The sequence below is a fragment of the Catharus ustulatus genome, chromosome 6 (genome assembly GCF_009819885.2).
Source record: "Catharus ustulatus isolate bCatUst1 chromosome 6, bCatUst1.pri.v2, whole genome shotgun sequence".
Classification (NCBI taxonomy): domain Eukaryota; kingdom Metazoa; phylum Chordata; class Aves; order Passeriformes; family Turdidae; genus Catharus; species Catharus ustulatus.
The window spans coordinates 5,767,235-5,787,184 of NC_046226.1; the positions used below are offsets into that span (position 1 = coordinate 5,767,235).

Sequence of the window (19,950 nt, forward strand, 5' to 3'; positions counted from 1 at the left end):
CCAACTCCTCCTTGCTTTAGATTGTGGTTTTGATCACACACAGGGAAGTGTAAGGGCAGCAGAGCTGAGAAAGGGGCCAGAGGGTAAATCCTGATGTTGTGTCAGAAATGAAGGGATTAAGCCCTGAGCACAGACCAGACACCCTTACCCTCAATACCACACCCTTCTACTTGTGGGGTTTTTTTAATCAACATGAATTAGGAATGAAAATGAGGGGAACAGGATCTATATTTTTAGGCTGCTCACCAGGTATTTGCCTGTGTCAGAGCATAGCCCAGCTTCTCATGTGTCTCAGTTCTTGTATGCCTAAAAATTTGGCCTGTGGGAGTTTGGCATGAAACAGGTGTGTTTAGAAAGAGGTTTTTATTTAGTCATGTGTGTCATCAGCTTGATAGATCTGTCAAGTTACAGGATGACAAAGACATAACAAAACCAAAAAAAAGCTGTTTTTTTGCAGTCACGCAACATGAAAAGTTTCTCAGCCTTAGCACAAGTACAGCAGGATTTTGTACACGCTCATCCTTACTTCCTCTTTCTTGAATAAGAGGCATCAGCATCCTGGAGGGAGAGAACATTAAATCAGTATTTTTCCATCCAGCCTTCTGGGAGTGAAACAGCTTGTGACCATGGGCAGTTACAGTGTGAAAGCACAAAGTTTTAAGATGCATGTGCCACCCTTACTATTGTATTTCTGTTCTGGTACTTTTTTTGTACCAAAAGAATAAACAGCACCTAGCAGGGAGCCCTGCAGGAACACTGCCCTGCACATCAGGGCTCAGAGTGTGAGCGAGGAGCGATGCGATCCCACCATTCCCACAGCAGAAGAGAACAGCAGCAGGGCAAAACAAGCAGGCAACAGAGAGGGACACGCTGCACACTCACAATTCCACTCTTGAAGTTCTGTATCCTCTTCTTGCCCATCTTGTTCATGAGCCACCAGGCCCAGGTGGGTGCATACTGCCACAGGTAGCACACGGCCAGGTAGGGGTGGTCGCTGATCCAAGCCTCCTGCACGTCGTTGGCCACGCTCACCAGGGTGAGCCGGGCACAGCGGTCCGTGGGCATCTTGTGGGACTGGTCCCCGCTGTTCTCGAGGGACTGAGGGGGAAACAGAGCAGGGAGGGCTTAGAGCTGGGTCCCTGGGAGTGACAGAGGGAGGGAAAGGGCCACTCTCTCTGTGACAGACACACTCCTCCCAGTTTCCTCACAAGAACTCACCCAGGGAGTGGGGCAGGGGAACCCATCCCTCACTATCCTCTGGTTTTCAGTGTGGAAACACTTTCCACCTTCCTTTGGCTCAAATAAAGCACCCTTTTAATTAATGCCTCTACTGATGGGTCAAAGGCTACAAAAAAATGAAACTCCAAGCACTGTCCTGCTTCAGCAGGGCTTCCACTTGATGGGGATTATTGAACAAGTTCAATCTGCAGCTCTGAGGAATGGGAACTCCCCAGTTCCCAGCTGTGCCTGCCCCATTCTACACTACAAGTTACTCAAGTAGCCAAGTTAGTAGGTGAGGTCACATTCTCCATTAACTTAAATATTCCTGCCTGCTCTCTCCATCTCAACCAAGAGAAAAGCAGCCAGCTGCATTGGAGCAGGGAGGTCTTGTCCCTGTGTATCACTTACTGAACATAAACCACAGCCCTGTGAACTCGTGCACATTTCACTCCAGCAGTGACAGGCTGCCCTAGCAATCTGTCCTGTTTCACAGGGCAAAAGCAGTGCTGGTCTAGATTTGCTCCTCCTCCCTGGTCTTCTGCCACACCGAAATCTGAGGAATGTGTTTTGCAACTTTCACCATTGTTCAGAAAGTACATCTTTCCTTTCACGCAAGTCAGAAGTTTTTGCAACACAAAAATCACTCCAGAACTTGACTCAATAACGAGAGATTCCCTCCCCCTCTCTGGTGGGCTTCAAATCGATTGAATTTAGGGCAGATTACAGTTTGCTGTATCACAGTAGCCACTTTTGCCAGCTGCTTTGTCAGACAGCCTTTACTAAAAGCCATTGTGCAGTTGGAAGGTTTTGCTTTTCCTCCTGGAACAATCCCTAACAGGAAAGGAATGCACAGCTCGTGTCAGCTGAGCCAGGGCTGTGCCAGCAGCAGCGTCACCCACCAGGGCACAGCGTGACCAGGGCAAACAAAACCCCACCTGTGCAGCCAGGACAGCACTCCTGTGTCCAGAAAATCCTGGCTGCCCCCACAAAACTGCAGCACAGTGGCTGCACAGTACATTTATTTTACTAGACTTAGGTTGTTTGTGTTGGAAGAGAGAAGAAATAGCAATTATCAAACTCAATTTTCATTTCATACCACCAAGAGTACGCAGAGTTCTGCATCACTCAAAGCATTTCTTGGTAAGAAGATGAGGTTAATGTTTACAAAAACCAGACAGAAGTACCCCACAAAGGGATCACTAGCCCCACAGCAAAAGGGTTTGTCATGACAGAACAGAGTCCTTACCTTTGCAAGATTCTCAGTGAAGACATTTTGGATGATCTGGGACTGCACAGGCCCTGGGCAGATTTGGATAACACTTATCTCAGGGTAGTCAGTCAGCTCGGTCCGCAGGGAATTAAAGAATCCCTAGAGGACAAAAATACAGTGAAATCTTCCTTTCCAATGTTTTATGCTAAGTTTAGCTGATGGCATCTTTTCATACAAATTTATACTGCAAAGGTAACAAGGTTCCACTACAAGCAATTCCTATTCCTTTTCTTGACTTTTCATGATCAATGGCTAATTCAGCATTTTATTTGCAGTTACAGACACTGATGTATAAACCAGTGAGGAATCTATTCTCACCTTACCAAATACACCAAGTAATTTCTCTAAACTACAGTCAGATTCTGCTGTCCCTTCACTGAGCACAAGTCTTGCTGTTTGGCAGCTGAAATGCCACCAGTTCTAAGAATTGCAATAGAAATTACCTTTTGCAGGTGAATTGCTGGGTGACAATGAAGAGTTTGCACAGTTTCTATGAAGTAAGTGGCACTGGCTTATGTAGGAAAAGGAGCAAAATTTTCAGCACAGAAAAGTCAAAAATGCATCCTGACACTTCCGAAGAAGTTAATTTGCAGCACTGAATTTGCTACAGAGTTTGAAATCAGCATCCATATAGATATAAATCTTAGTTCAGTTCAGGAATATGTTGCCAGTGCATCCACGTTAAACCAAAATAACAAAAATTGTGAGTACTTCTTTTCTGTTCTTTAAGTGAAGAGGATACCAGGTTTTCTGAATCTATGTAGCAATTCACATTTAGACAGCTGCTATTATGGGAAACATGGCCAATTCAGAAGGGTGCATTCCACCAAAGCTGCTGGCCAAGCACTGTGGAGGATGATTTAGCCAACACCCCATCACGCTTTATCTTTGACCTGGCTACCAACAGTCCCCTGTATCTATTCCAGCACGTAATTTTGTGTCACAGCAGAGACACGGAGTGAGCACAGGCTGATAAACCTCTCCCAGTGTAGTAAAATTTTATCACTTTACTCCCAACGAGCTTGGGAGGAGGGCTGGCTGACCCAGAGCTCTTCCCTGAGCAGCAACACAGGCTAAAACCAGTCAGATATGGGTCAGTGGTGACACAGAACCAGCAGCTGGGACAAGCCACCACAGCTCAGCAAGGAGCAGCACACTGACCAATTTCCCAGTTGCTGGTGGCTAATTCCAATTTATGGATTCCATACAGGCTTTGCAGTTCAGCTCCTAAACAGCAAAATTAAGTTCTAGCATTGGACACTCATGTGCTCAGAAATCTGCTCCTGGGCACCCAGTCGTTTTGGTTTAAAAAGCCCCAGTCGTTTTGGTTTAAAAAGCCAGGTCCTCCCCTGGCTCCTCCACCCTCGTGTGCACAAACAGGGCTGTGTTCTACCCACCACCCCAGGCTAATTCTACATCCCAATTGCACCTTCCTCATCCTCTTCCTTCCCTGTGGGGCCCTGAGCCCATTTCTTTCAGAAAAGCCCCAACCCCCCAGTCCAGCTGAGGATAAAATCACACATAAAAAGACACTGAGACCCCCATTGCCCACCACTCCCTGCCCATCTGAGGAACAGAACTGGTTCCCATTTTGCCTGCAGGAACACACAGAGCACTCCCAGGAGCTGGGGAGGTGGAAGGGTGTGTGTCTGGGAAGCCAGACCATGGCTCAGCCACTTCTGACAAAGCTCCTACATCTGCTGAGATGCTGGGAGGCTCCTGGGATCCAAGCTGTACTTAAAACAGGACACCTGAGCAGACACACAATGCACTGTCAAAGCCAGGGTGATTCCATTAAAGGCTGCAGGGCTGTAAACACAGAGTGCAAGCAGCCAGAGATGCCAGTGAGCTCCTGCTCCTGCTGTCCCACAGCCTTCCCTCATGCTGCAGCTCCAAGGTTTTACACCAGAGCAGAGGCACAGCCTTCACCAGCAACACAGGAGGGCCAGGACATTCCCTCACCCTAAATCCTGGCTGATACACACTGACAAGGGCCTCTGGAAAACCAGAATCTTGCATAGACTCAGTCCCCTTTGGAGGCTCTGTGTACAGGATGCACATGTTTTCTAATTCCTGCATTTATCCTTGATATTCAAAGATAGCTGGTATGAAATTCCTCTACTTCCTCCCAGAAGAGAAGCTTTAAATTCCTCAGAAAGAAAAGGAAGTGCTTTCTCTTATTGAAATTCAGGCAGGGACAGACCCAGATCTGGGAGCAGTAAAGGAACTCCAGTGCAAGAGGAGTTCCACCAAGCCCAGACTGAAGAAATTCCACCAATGACCAGACAGAGAACAAAGAGGAGCTGCTGCTGCTCAGTCCATGTGCTTCTTAAACAAGTTCCTGATGAAGGAACATTCTGGATGCCATCATTCCTGATGCACTCCCTGTGCCACCAATCCAGTGAATTACTCATGAACGTGAATGGCACATGATCTCCATGAGCATCATCCCTCCAGGAGGGAAACTGCACCAACTGCAGACTCCCATGGGCTTGACTCATGCTCTCACAGCACTCCCAGCACTGAAATAAAGGGTAATTTCATCAGTAGAACATTGTTATGAAGGATTCCTGTTGGCATGAATCAAAGCATGATTGTTTCAAGAACAGATTCTAATTCAAGGCAGGATTCCTTCCTTCCTCCTACAACTACCATTTAAAGGAATTAAAATAATAATTTAAAAAAATCAAAAAAACAAAACCAAACCACAAACAAAAGGAAGGACTTTTTCAAAAAAAGGTGAAATTAAGTTTGCAGTATTAAATGCGTCAGTTGTGATACACTCCAAGGCATGAATTAAAACAAAAACAACAAAAAACAGATGAATCCATGTCAGATGGGCTCACATATTTAATAACTTGTGGCCAAAACACAACCTTCAAGAAGATCTTAGAATACAGGTGGGCACATGTTGGGAAACCTGAACAGGAAAAGCACCACTTTTGGCTTTGGCTTATTTAAGGAGGGCTGCCATTCCTACAGAATTCCTTTATCTGAACTGCACTGGTGGAAGTTTGTTATTTCAAAAAAGCTTTTCCTAGTTTTTTGGGGCTTCATGCCCACATCTAGCCATAACTGCAGACTGATCAAAGACTCCCAGGCAGAGTATTTCCAAAATCAATTTTGCAAGTCATGTTTCAACATCTGCAACTAGTGTTTCTAGAATTACTGTGAAAGGAAGGAGAGTTGGAGTCTGGCCTGGTTATTGAGCAGAGGTAGAAGCTAATAAAGATAGAAGCAGTTCAGTCAGCTTATTTTAATTCATTTTAGTAAACTATCTCTTCAAAGCTTTGTCTGTGCTCTCAATCTTAACATGAGATTGAGAATTCTGGGTATTTTCAAAGCAGCATGTGAATTCCTTGTGCTCTGCAATTAATTAGCTGCACCACACCCAAAGATAATTCAACCGAAAGAACATTTAATAAATAAAGGAGCATGAAGGGAAGTCAGGCTTCTGCTCATTGCATTCCTCTAATTTAAATCTACCAGGCTTAATCCAAAAGCTGGCCTGTAATGGGCAATTCCAGCACTGCCACTCCAGTGAAGAGCAGCAGATCTCTCCACATCACTAACTGATTTTTTTTTTAATTTTTTTTTTTTAGCAGAGATCTGTCACCATATTCCACATCTTCATCTTTTCAAGAGGCTTTGCAGTGTCAGCCACTTGTTACATTTTTGTTGTTGCTGCTGAAATTCTCAAAAAGATATTGATCCCTTGGCTTAAGCAGCTGTTTGTTCTGTTCACGTGCTGAAATGCAGCAGGGAGTAAGAAGATGCCAGTTTTTAAACCATCACTGAACACAGCTGAAGTTTGTTTTACTGAGATCAAAATGTACATTAGCAGGAGGGCAAACAGTGGTGAAAGACAAATATGTCCAAACAAATTTACTAGTTAAACAAGGGATTCCTCAATGATACAGGCAGAAACTTTTCTGAGCTCCTCTTTTATGTTTTTCTACTCAAGTGACACTGCTTGTGAAAACTTTTTCCAGCCAATGTTGAGTGCTAAGTGTAAGGCAGAAGTTAACTTCCTACAGCACTGTGAGCTGCCAGTCCTTGACACCACAGAAAGACACAGAACCCTTGGGAAGAGCCATCCAGCTGTTCCCAGATGGATCAGGAATTCTCATTTCTCTGAGTAGTCTGCCTTATCACTCACTCTTCTCATTTCACTGTCCTGAAGATTTCCTCAAGTCTTAAAACTCTCACCAGTGACACTTTCTCCCTAAATAAATTGAGAACATTAGGGCTCTATATGCAGCAGAATAATCCCCTCAGAGGTATTCCCTCATCTGAAGGCCAGAGGCCAAGTTTTGTGTTTCACACTGGAATTTATGTAGTGGTGAGAACCAACCAAGCTGGCACTTCAACCTCAGGGGAAAAAAGAAAAAATCTACAGTGGGAGCTATTTCACATTTCAGAACAAATTAATTCTAAAGGACTTTCAATACCTGAGAATGTTGCCTATGCTGGTGGAATTTCAGCTGAGACTTGTGTTTTCTGCACAGAACAAAGCTCTCTGCTACAGCACTGGTGCTGGCCCACTCAATTAAGTTAATTAACTCCCAGACCAACTCACCTGCAGAGCGTGCTTGCTGGCACAGTAGCCGGTGGCAAGAGGAGCTCCCATGATGCCCATCACACTGCTCACAGTGACAATCTTGCCTTTCTTCCTCTGGATCATGTGGTTCAGGACATACTTGGTCAGCGAGATGGTGCCCAGGTAGTTGAGCTCAATGATGGCACTGTAGACATCCAGGTTTGTGTCCACGAACAGGGAGCGCTGCGAGCGCCCACCATTGTTGACCAAAACATCAATCTCAGGAAAGACACAAAGATAAAGTCATATAAACACCATTTCCTTTAATATTTGTGCTTCCTCAGGCAATTCAGTGAGTGTTTAGTCCTTGGGAAGGACCAGTGGTTATTTGTTTGTGGCTGAAAACCAGAAGCAAGCAATAGAAGGGATAAAAGTGCAGGTACTTTTTGGCAAGTTTAACACTGAAAATGAAGGAACACGCAGACACTGCTGGATTTATCATACAGTAAAATCAAAGAGAAATATGAACATAAATGCAAGTCTAGCAGACAAAGAAAAAGTTTAACCCTAGAAGCACACCTTACCTTGCCAAAATGCTTGAGCACACTGTTGGTTGCAGCTTCATGAGAGGACCTGTCAGTCAAGTCGAGGCGCAGGACGAGGATATCATTTTCACTCAGGCTGCTAATCTCTAAAAAACAACCATGAAGGGAATGGGAGCTGATAAGATTCCCAATGTCAGAACTGTGGGAAACATAACATGCTTTTAAACACCACATTTTCACAAAGAAGACACCAAGAAACCATAACATCAAGTTGGAAATAAAATGCTTGCTTTGTTTCCATTTTGATCCCCACACAGAATCTATTTTTAATCTGCTCCTAACAAGTGTTTTCCTTATTATGTTTTTATATGTGAAAAGCCTGACTTTATCAAACAGGCTTTGTAGCACAATACAGAAGTTTCACTCCTCCAAATAAACTACAATAGTTAGGAGTAAAATCCAACTGAAACTTCTCAGAAGGGATTCAGAAGCACGTTGGGAGCCCTGACACTTGGCTTGGATGTCATCAGGTCAAGCATGTTTATTCCTGACAACAGAACTCACAATTCACACCCAAAACACAACACACATACCTGAGTAGATACCAGGCAAATTCTACAGAAGCTGAATTACTGGGGGCTTTTTGGGAGGGGGTAAAAGGCTTTTGTTTAACTGACAGCTTTTAACATATCCCTGCCTTGAAATAAAAGTCAGCTTCCATCAAGTTCCTGCCTTTTTGTTGGTTTTTTTTCCCCCACTGTCACTTCAGAACAGCTGACCTTTTCCACAGAAGGTATTTCTTGAGCAGCGATTTGTTACCCTGGGGTTTTGGGGCAGATGACTCACAAAAACAAAATCTGCACCATTTCAAGGGGTTTTTTTTAAACTACATCTAACAAGAAATTTTACATTACTTATATTAATTTGTTAGTGCTTTTTTGTTCCTAAATCAACTCCTAGCCACATCTAAGTGTGGCTGCTCCCCTTTAAGCAGCTGCCCTCTTCAGAGAGCCTCAGGCTTTGACTTCTTAATTACTACTTCTTGCAAATACAGGGGAAGTTGAACTTTGTCTTAACAGTGACATAGAAATAAAGAGGTTACTTAAACCCACGAGTTGCCTCTGTTCAAAGGTCATTAGTATTTAAGGCACTGGTTAAAATAAACCCAACTGTCTGGTTTAATGCTCATAGTATTTCCGTTTATTGCTCCCTCCAACCCCTCCACGTGCATTTTCTCCTCCATTTCTTCCAGAAATACAGCAGTAAAATGTATTTAAGCTGCCCTCTCAGGGACACACCTCTACCTGGTGCTTCCTGAAGCAGATTTGCACAGCTGAAATCTGTTGGGGTGTGTTTCTAAACTCCTTCTCCCCCTCACTATCCCATTGTTTTTCTGGCTGATGAGCAGCACTGTGCCCAGTGTAGAAGGCACACGTGTCCCAGTTTATACACTGCCAGAATGGAGCTCCTCATTGCTTTTACTAACAAACCCTGATATTCCACTGCCCCTTTTGCCTGCTACCAAAGTGATGTTTTTATGGGAACAATTATGATATCCAGAAAATACACTTGGTCCCAAGTGAGAGACCTTAATTTAAAGTTTGATGCTCAGATTTCAGGTCAACAACTCTTTTCAATACATGTTAATATGAGGTAGCAGTGTCTCATAACATGATAAACACTGTAGCTGAGTAATATTTTCCAGCTCTTCTGCATTTCCTCTGTCTTTTATTTCTGCCTTGTATAAATGCCCTTTGGCAGAGGTTGAGCTTTCAGCAGAGCTGATCAACGTGACCTCCTGGGGTCCATTTCAACCTCAATTACTGTGTAATTCCTGAACGTATAGATTGCCTGTCACTCATTTGGCCTATCCATAATTAAATCATATTTGGCCTTTGCCAAACCAAGAAACATCCCTCTCTTTTTTTTTTTTTTCTTTTGAGGGCTTTGGAGAGAAAACAGCCTCCAACATTCCTGACAAAAAAGAGAGAGAGTGGTTGGGGGAAACAGAGAGGCCTCTTGCAGGAGCTGAGTTATACAAGTTGTTTTCTCTCCCTCCTGCCCAAGTGCAGTGCAAGTGAAGTGTTGAGCTGGCACATACATGACTCAACAGGGATTACCTTTCCCTCTCTCTCTCAGCTTTTAAGCAGGGTAGAATGCACAAACCTGTACCACAGGGTGGTGTCACTAAACTTTGAACAAGATATATGTGCTTGTTTCTGACACAGCTCAGCTGCTGCTGTGTTCATCCTCTACAGCAGGCATGTTGCAGCACATGAGCTCCAATTATGCCCCACAAATCAGCCAAATTCACACTGATGTTGCAGATTGCTGCTCAGAATTCATCTTCCCCGTGCTACTCAAACCTCAGAGGACAGTTGATCTCAGCTGCCAAGGGCAAACATGCAGGTGGCAGCAGGGACAGCCCACCCAGGAAGCACATGGACCACTGGACAAGCATGCAGAGATGGAATCAGGAAGATCAACACCCAGGTGGAGCTGAAACTGAAATTTCCACTGGAGTTGAGGAATGTGAAAGGCAGCAAAGGCTTCACAGGTACAGCAGCAACAAAAGGGAGGCCAAAGACAGAGTGACAGAGTGCTGGACAGGGATGGTGAGGGAGAAATGATGAAATGCACAGAAAAACATGAGGTACTCAATGTCTTCCTTGCCTCATCTTCTCAGATCTCCTCTCCAGTCTCCCACACTCCTGAGGCTATGCTCTGGGGAAAGAAACACTACCAGAGTCAGACAAATTAGGGACAAAAAGCACGTACAAGCAGGGCAGTATATGCATCCATGATTTACAAGAGCTGGCCAATGTCACTCCTTTTTGGAATTTTCTTCTAAGCGGAGTAGCTGCCCAGGGACAGCAAGAAAACAGATGTCACAAAGCCTAAACTGTCCTTGTGAAAATCATGTGGCAATTCCTCCTCAAAGCAATTTCCAAATAAGTGAAGGACAAGAAGGTGTGTGGGAGAAGCCACCATGGATTTAGCCTGGCCACATACTGCCTGAGAAACTCAGCTGCTCTCTGTGATCAGCTGTGGCATCCCTCCATGATCAATATGTTTGAATACCTTTATTAATGACCCAGGTGATGGGAAAAAAAAAATTTATAAAAAATCTGTGGGTTGATTTAACATCAGGTTCAGAGGAGCAGTCCTGCTGCAGGGCTGGACTGCCAGGCAGAGGCACCTTAAACTCAACAATAATCTGACAAACCTCATTAAACTCAATCCATTAAAATGCAGATTTTCACACCTGGGACAGGATAATGCTCTGCAGTGCTGCAGGCCAACATCCAGAGGGTCACACCTCCAAACAAGACCTGGGTCCTGATGGAAGGACAGAGTAAACTGAGTGCAAGCCAGCAGCTGGCTCTGGCAATGGCAAATGCTAATGGGCTACACTAATAAAAGCACACTGAGGGAAAGTGATTTTTTAAGAGCTTCTACACAGCAGTCTAAGACTGCACCTAGAGCCCTGTGTCTAATTTTGGACCCCCTAGTTCAAAACAAATACAGATAAACTGGAGATAGTGGAGCATAGGGCCACTAAGTTGGTGCAGGGAGCTGGCACAAATGACAGTCAAGGAAATGGGTGGGAGCTGGATTTACACAGCCTTGAAAAAAAAAGGATGAGAGTGGAAGTTGGTCCAATCACTACCTTCCACTACTTAGAAGCTGCCCGTAGAAACTATATAGAATTACAGACTAGTTTAGGTAGGAAGGGACCTTAAATACCACCTCATTCTAAACCCCTGCCATGGAGAGGGACACCTTCCACTAGACAAGGATGCTCAAAGCCTCATCCACCCTGGCCTTGGATGCTTCCAGGGATGGGGCAGCCACAGCTACTCTGGGTAACCTCTGCCAGGGCCTCACCAGCCTCAAAAGCAAGAGTTTCTTCCAAATATCTTATCCAAACCTGGTTTCAGTTGGTTTAAAGCCATTCCCCCTTATCACTTTCTGCCCTGGTTATATTTCTGTGTTACTGAAGAGTTTCCAATGTTCCTGCTAATCAGACTTTCAGTTAAAGCAAAGCTCAGTAACAATTATTTACTAAGCACAGGGCTACATAAGACTTTCAGGGATGTGTATGGCCCAGCTCAGACATTCACAGGGCCACTGAAAGTTGGCAGAGGCAGAAATCATCAGATAAATCAATGTTCTTGGTCCCCATCACCTGAAATAATATTTCTGAATATTCCTTAGCACATCACAGGAGTATTTCCTGAAAATGCCTGTCCAGCACTGCAGCTGCTGCCAGCCTGTCTTGTGGTATCAATTTTGCAATCACAACAAACAGCCACGGACGCAAACGGTGTCGCAGATTTCTGGTGACCATTGCATCACACAGCGCTGGGATTTTGTCATGACTGCCACTGAACCACGCTGTCATCACGTGCCCCCTGCCCCTGTTCAAATATCAAACTCTGTCAGTGACCGCTTTTTGGAGCCCTCAGAAAATAAAACCCAGATAAAAGGAGTTGTGCATTTTTGAAAGTTCCTTGAAAGCTTTTCTGAGTAGGCTCCTGCAATTTTCAGCTAGGCATGTTCAGGTGCTAATCCAAGAAAAATGTGATTATTCTCTAGCACAAATTCCAGGTAGACTGTGGACATTCTGTCAACATTACTAGGACTGAACTCTTGGTGTGATGTAATGATGACATAAAATACTCCATCCTGAGCTATAGAGGAAAAATAGCTTGAAAAAATGTGTAACATTAATCATGCTCAAACCAGTGTTAATTATGTTCTATCTACCAGTGTGAATTAACTGCCAAGCCAGAAAACAGGAGGGAAAAAAAGAAACAGGAGGAATGAAGCCAGCCCACTGAGTCATCAGGCATATGAAAGCTAACTGAAAGATAACTGGAATAGTTAAAAATTTTGCTTCACAATTTTTCCTCTTGATTACAGGAGATCCTCTTTCTTCCACATTCTTAGAACAACTTTTTCTGAACATTTTTATTAGTCCATTTTCCAAAGAGCAAAGTCTGTAACATGCACAAACCTAAGAATATTTCTTAGCAGCAAGCAGCTACACAGTTTGGTTCTTTACAGGATGATACCTCCAGCATTGTTTCCTCCATTCCCCACAGTATTTATTCCATTTCTTAATCTAGTACCTTACAAGAGCACTTGCAACTGATGATGAGATTTTTAGGTACCAATGGCTTATATCAGAAGCTGAAATGCATGTCTATGCAAAGGCTTCTCACTCACAAAAATAAGATACCAGCTCTGTATAAGTTGACTTTCATAATTAAATTTATTCCTGTGATTTGTGGGTTGGTGTTCCTGTGGCAATCCCAGCCCAGCCAGGGTGGAACTGCTTGCATGAAGTGCTAAGTTGTACTTACGAAGGCATTTCTTCTTCACTCTCTGCAGCTCATCCTCCCTTCTGGCAGAGATGGCAAGCAGGGCTCCCAGCTTTGCCAGCTGGTAAGACAATTCTTCTCCGATGCCACTTGAGGCTCCTGTCACCCAGACAACCTTGCCACGCAGTTCATGTTCTAGCAAAAGAACCGAGACAGCAGTTCACACATTGCCAATGCTAGGATAAGCATCTAACTCACTGCAGGGGTGTAATCTGGTACTGTTTTTTAGGAAATATGTTCATTTTGGAGGTTATTACAAAATCCTGACTTCTTTATTTTTCAGTCACACACAGTTGTGAAATTGTTCATAGCTGTTCTCTTGCCATTTGAACTTTGTTCCAAAACTAATCTGAATAAACACGGGTTATTTACCTGGCAGAAGAAATCTGATCACATTTCTGCAGGCCATCCACACACAACAATTCCACTAACCTCATCAAAAACAGCTTCAGAGGAAAACAGAGAAGAGAATTCTTGGAATTCAGGAAACTGTTACTATATTGCAAATACAAAAGCCTAGGCAAGTCTTTCCAAATAATGTTTCATCCCAAAAAATATTCCAGACTAATTGCTGACAGAGCAAAATTCTCTGAGCAAAGACAGCTAGTCACAAAAACCCAAATGGGGTTCCATCCACTTTGTTTTGTGTCTGGTGCAGGTTAGCTCCTGCACTGGCCAGAGCACAGTACACAGAGTTCCCAAGGTGTAAATTCACATGTGGATTCCCCAGCTCCTGCCCTGACACGCTTTTTTAACCTGTAGTAAAATTAAGAGCATCTTGCCCTGTTTATTCCTCTGCTGATAATGCTTGTTCCCACTTGTCTACAATCATTCCCACTCCATGGTACACCTGGGCACTGAGAAAAGCTTTAGCTTTCCAGATACACACCCAGAATCATCAAATCAGAGGGCTGGAAATCACTCCATTCCAGAACACAATGTAGGGATGAAGGATCACAAGTATCAGAGCACTTTCCAGAAGGAATCTTTGCCTGTGTTGCTCAAGATCAGACACAGTGAATATCAGTCTTGGGGAAAATCTGACTCACGCAGAGCACTGCTGACAGAGCTCTTCCCTCTGTTTCTAAAGTTTGTGCATTCCAACATCTAGGCAACAAAGAAAGATTCCATGGCATAGTTCAAATATCAGGGCCAAAGGCAGCTCCTGAGACTTGAAGCCAGTTTTGTTCTGAAGAGGGTCAGAGTAGCATTCTGTCAGCTCACTGAAATTTAACCACTAATTTAATTTAGCAAAAATATTCCTTTTTCACTGGGGCTGGGACTGCTTTTACTTCCTGCTCTCTCCAGTGATCAGTTCCTGTTTCTCTCTACACCACCCTGTGTTTCAAATTCCTACTTTTGGAGTCTTAACACTACAAATCCCACAAAGATTTGTAGAGATCCCAAGAGACCAGCACCAAAACCCTTTACCCTTCAGACAAAAGCAGTGAGAACTCAAGACTACCAGAGCTCAGCTTGACTTTGTGGGGCTGGCAGTATCATTTGTCTTTTCTTAAGCTGACTGCATTTCAGCCAAAAAAAAAATCCCTCCTAAACCCAGGCGTTTTGGGATTGTTTGGAGTTTGTTTCTAAAAACACTAACAACAGCAACAGGAGTCACTTCCCAAAGGAGAGATGCATCCTAAGGTTATGAATTAGGGAAGTGGAAAAAGATGCTGTTGAAGTTGTAGGAATATCCACTGTGTTCATCATTAGAACAAATAGCTGCTGTCTGTAAAGCTCATTCACACCCTTTTCCTACAGTTTTATTCCAATATATTCCCAATTTATTGAATTAAACACACTAACCATGGGAGTTTGCCTCTCCTACATTTTTTCTGGAGAAAACCCGAGTAGACAAACACTACACGAACAAAACAACACATGGACATAATTTCAACCCTGCTTACCACACTCATTCCTCTTGCTACTGAAAACAAATCCGCTTCCTCCTACCACTTAGTTTCCCTGCTCCCAACCTGTCTTGGGCAGCTTCACAGCAGTTATTCAGGATCTTGTTCTGTGAACAGAATAATTAACTGAGAGAAGGAAAGTTTTCCCACCGATTCCCCAGAGCTGATCATTCCAAGCACTGAGCTGCTGAGAGTTAACACAATGGGAAACATCAAATGCTGGTGCAGAACAAGTACCAAACCATCACCTTTGCTCCAGAATAAATGTCCTGTTGTTGCTGGAAATAAGTTTAAAAATTAACCGTGCCAAATTAAAAAATAAAAGTAGATTATGCCATTACTAACCATTAACTACTGTGCTACAAGGCATAACAAATAAGAGACTGAACTGACTAGCATTGGAAGGAGCCCAAAAAGTTGTTTTGTAGTTCTACTTAGAGTTTCTTTCCAATATTTCATAGCTGTTATAGCAACAAGTTCCCATGTCATTTATTTTAGGAGAAATATTACAAGTGGGGAAGTTTAAAACAGAACATCTACTCCAGAGCCCTAAAGAATCATACCATTATTCCTAAATTTAACAGCAAGGTTTTCATACATGGAAGGTTCCCCCTTAGCCTGATAATATTAAGCTGCCTGTGAAAAGCACAGGGTTTAGGGTGATTTTTGTTCACCCAGAAAAACACAACAGAAGGAAAGTCATCCAGCACCCAAAACCCTTCTCTCCTGACCACACACATATTCTGAGGATGGGAAGCAATCCAGCACTTGCCAACAAATAAATCCAAAAGTCACACTTCCCTGTAGTATTGAATCACTGAATTGGAACCAGTCCTACCTATGTTGAGGCCTTTCTTTGTAATTATAGTTTATAGCACAAGAAACACACTCCACTTTCTGCTAAATACCTTCAACACCCATAATAATGTTGTAGAAGTGATAACATAATGTAATGACTGCAAGAATGATAGCTCTAATAACACCTTTGATTATAAATTAAGGGATCCACATATTATTTACCTAGGCACCCTACATTACATACACAATACGAGGAGAGGTTATTTAATGAAACTTTTCTAGTGTTTTTCCCTTCTGTTATTCCACCTAGCTTGCTAAATGATACAACTCCAGTTATATATTTTACTTAATTGCAAACACAAATGGGGGCAAAGGGGAGGTGCCCAAAACACAGCTGACCTCATATTGAGGAATTTTTGCCTGATTTCTCTTGTATTACATGTTAATTCCATCATAAAATTACTACACTGGTCTTTGCATGTGAATTTTTAGAGACTACTTAAAGGGTTTCCAGGCCTCCAATAATTCTGAAGGCTACAGTCAAATAACACTTTGTCTACCAAGAGAGCTCTTGCATTTTGATGTGTATTGCACATAGATCCCTCAGGACAAAACTTCAATTCTGTTTGTATTAATCAAGATTTATCTCAGTTCTCTGCCGTGATTCTTTCCATGCTCTTTAAAAGCCCACACACCAGGGGTTTTTGCAGTTTTCTTACAGCAAGGGAACATTCTGACAGAGTTCATACAAAACTTTGGGCTGAGTACCCAAACAGCTACAGGAGATTGTTCACACTGATTTAAATGCAGTATTTTTTAGAGCTTTATGACTTGTGTTAGTCCATCTAAGGGAGAACAGAAAAGGATGCACATTTGCATGAAGCTTCTACTGAGAGCAAGACACAAAGATGTCTCAAGTTTGTCCTACCCTTCCCTCCAGCTGCTCCTAACACCAAACTACACCTGCACCACCATCCCCTGAGGAATCATGGTCCTGAGCTCAAACCCTCATCCACCCTCCTGACCCACCTTCATTCCATGCAGTCCCTTCTCCCTATCTCAACCCAACAGCCTGTCCCAATTCCCACATGGGATATCTTGTCCCTCATCCCATCTTCTGTCTCCAATCTCACTTCCACCTAAAGCACCCGCAGCCAGCAGCCACAAGTCACCCCAGCAAGCTAAACTAAGGGGGAATATTCACAAATTTATGCCTTTTCTGACCAATAATTAAACAAAACCTATGATTTCTAAAGATCTTTGTCCGGAAACGGGGAGAATTGCAGTCAGAATAGAGAATTCAACACCAGCAAGAACTGGGAGTGCCTGTCGGAGTATTCCATCGAACTTTTGTGCCCCAGGTGAGCAGGGCAGCACCTCGCAGAGATGCGGGGCAGCACCTCGCAGAGATGCGGGGCAGCACCTTCGCAGAGATGCGGGGCAGCACCTCGGCAGAGATGAGGGGCAGCACCTCGGCAGAGATGAGGGGCAGCACCTCGGCAGAGATGAGGGGCAGCACCTCGGCAGAGATGAGGGGCAGCACCTCGGCAGAGATGAGGGGCAGCACCTCGGCAGAGATGAGGGGCAGCACCTTCGCAGAGATGCGGGGCAGCACCTTCGCAGAGATGCGGGGCAGCACCTTCGCAGAGATGCGGGGCAGCACCTCGGCAGAGATGCGGGGCAGCACCTTCGCAGAGATGCGGGGCAGGGCACAGTCCCCATCAGCATCGTGTGCCGGGGCTGGTCCCTGGCACCGTTCAGGGCTCAATCCGCGGAACAGGAAACCCAGCTAGCCCCAACATCAACAACACTCATCTTTACTTCACCGAAAACACTTTCGACACCCCTGTGAACGCAATTCTGCTTGAAAATGTCAGGACAGGCTGGAGCAGCAGCCGGACAGGGGCCGGGCACCCCGGTCCCTTCCCGAGCCTTCCCTCCACACTGTCCCCGTGCCCAGCGCTCGCCACAGCCTCAGCTGCTCCCTGCCAGGACCAGGAACCTACCCAGAAAAACCGTGCAGAACAAACAATTTGGGGCAAAGGGAGCGGCGCTCGGCACAACCACGGCTGCTTTTTGGGAGCTGTTTTGCTGGTCCGAGGGGCCTCATCCAGGTGAAATGCAGGTAAATGAGACTTCTGGGGTACATGGATGGATAACCCCGGGACAGCTGATGGCACCAGCACCCCAGTGCTCCCCGCCGCCCCCTGTGCGGAGCGCCCGCTCCCTCCCCGGCACACCGCGGTCCGGACGCGGGGCTGCCGGCATTACCTGGCTTCTTCCCCCACCTCTCGGCCCAGAGCAGGGTGAGGTCCCCGTCGGCCCTGAGCCAGCGCAGGAGCTGCACCAGCAGCGCCAGCAGGGCCCCCCCGGCCAGCGCCAGGCACAGCGCGCACCCCCAGGCCATCGCTCCGCACCGCTCCGCGCCCCCGCTCCGCGCCCCTTTATGGAGCCGCAGCAGCGCCGGCCTCCTCTCCGCCTCCCTCCGCTTCCCTTCCACCCCCGTCCCTCCTCCCCTGCCTCCCGTCCCTTCCCCGCTCCGCTCCGCCCGCCCAAGGCTGCGGCGATAAGCGCGGGGTCTGCGGGCAGAGGCCGAGCGTGCGCCCGGGGGTCAGGGCTGGTTTCTGCGAGCGCAGCGCTTTGTTTTCCCTGCTGGCCGTGCCCCCGGGGCTGCCCGGCCTTTCCCCGCTGCGAGCAGCGCTGCGACCGCACGTCCCGGGCAGCGGGACCGCATCCAATCGAGCACTGCTCGGAGAGCAAAAACCAGAGCGTGTTTTCCTGCAGAGCCTCCCGGCTGTGCCCATGAGACACTGGAGATTCCTTTCCCCTCCGGAGCTCTCCGAGGGCTTCCAGCGCAGCTGCAGCCAGCCCTGGCCAGGGTGACAGGTCACATCCTTTCCCGGCCGGGTTCCCACAGGAATGCTGCCCTTGGACATGCCTCCTGCTTCCCCACCTGTGAATGTGAACCCAGTTCTCACCTGTACCCACTCTGGCCAATGTTTCAGACCAAAATTCGTGGTGGTGGACACCTGCAAGTGCTGAAACCACCGCGGACTGCAGCGTTTCATCACATCACTCACACACAGTTCTTAATGACAGATTTATTAGTGCTTATGTGCAGAGGTGAAAAACTCTGTTCTTACTGCTCTGATGTACCAAAGTATTTCACGGGAGGAGGTACAGGTGCAAAAAGAAGGCTGGAAGGGACTTTTTACACGGACATGCAGTGATAGGACAAGAGTGAATGGCCTTAAGCTAAGGGAGGTAGGTTTGGATTTGGTATTAGGAAGAAATTCTTCCTTGTGATGGTGGTGAGGCCCTGGCACAGCTTGCTCAGGGAAGCTGTGGCTGCCCCATCCCTGGGAGTGTTCCAGGCTGGATGGGGCTTGGAGCAGCCTGGGGTAGTGGAAGGAGTCCCTGCCCACGGCAGCAGGGCTGGAACAAGATGGTCTCTGAGGTCCCTTTCAACCCAAACTGTTCTATGATTCTCTGAAAAGGGTAACCCACAGTAATTCCTGGCTCCTCACCAGACACGACACAAATGCATGCAGAGCTTATTTAGGACAGGACATACATCCTGTTCCCAAAATCTCACAGGCTCAGGCCCCTGATCTGTCAGCAGATGCAGCACAGGATGGCTCCTCTTTACCACATGCAGCTGCTCAGTCTGTTCCAGCTCCACCAGCGAGCAAAGAATTCATGAATCACCTCCTGAATTACCATAAAATTTGCATTACAGCTTTTTGAGACAAAACACAGCCATGGTCTACCTTTGAACCTTTGGTCTCTTACTGATTTTTTCAGCAAATCAGTCCAAACCTAATCCATACAACAAGGGAAAGGTGACAGAAAATATAAATACACCATCAACATTCTTTGTTTCTGTAAATAGCCCCAGTCATGAACCATGTCCAAACTAATAATAGTAAATTAAATGGTTGTGGTAGTTCAGAATAGAAACAGGCCTCTGAAGGTTATAAAGGAAATCACAGAACTGTGACTATGACTGTCCACAGTTACACAGTTATAGGTAACAGCTATTCTTTATATGCCTCTGTTTTCTCCTGTTTTACTGAGTTGAGAACTATTTATCTCATGTTAATGCAATGCACAGTGTAATGGAACCTTAATGTCATACATAATATAAATAAACAGCAAGCAATTTAAAGTGTGCTCTGGGTCTCATTTCCTCCTTGTGCTAAAGGCAGGGGTTGCACACACAATGGTGGAGCTTTGCACCACAACACACCCAAACAGGCAATATAAAGCTGGAAAA

The 19,950-nt window shown here is 45.4% G+C and overlaps 1 protein-coding gene across 1 annotated transcript; it reads right to left on the reverse strand.

Moving 5' to 3' along the window:
* Nucleotides 1-346: 346 nt before the first annotated feature.
* DHRS7 (dehydrogenase/reductase 7) lies at nucleotides 347-18,114 on the reverse strand. The gene is made up of 7 exons (XM_033063194.1): nucleotides 17,946-18,114; nucleotides 12,946-13,098; nucleotides 7,616-7,722; nucleotides 7,071-7,310; nucleotides 2,468-2,590; nucleotides 883-1,098; nucleotides 347-558 (listed from the first exon to the last, which is right to left on the reverse strand). Exons 1-7 carry the CDS (start codon nucleotides 18,079-18,081, stop codon nucleotides 523-525), a joined length of 1,011 nt encoding a protein of 336 aa, XP_032919085.1. The 5' UTR covers nucleotides 18,082-18,114; the 3' UTR covers nucleotides 347-522.
* Nucleotides 18,115-19,950: the final 1,836 nt, after the last annotated feature.

Bases quoted from the DNA above. Each gene is read 5' to 3' on its own strand.
- DHRS7 (XM_033063194.1), bottom strand. From the start codon at position 18,081: ATGGCCTGGGGGTGCGCGCTGTGCCTGGCGCTGGCCGGGGGGGCCCTG. The intron at 2,591-7,070 runs GTGAGTTGGTCT...TTTGTCCTCTAG, and splicing joins CCAGCAAGCACGCTCTGCAG to GGATTCTTTAATTCCCTGCG. The intron at 559-882 runs GTGAGTGTGCAG...CTCTCCCTCCAG, and splicing joins AGAACTTCAAGAGTGGAATT to GATGCTGATGCCTCTTATTC.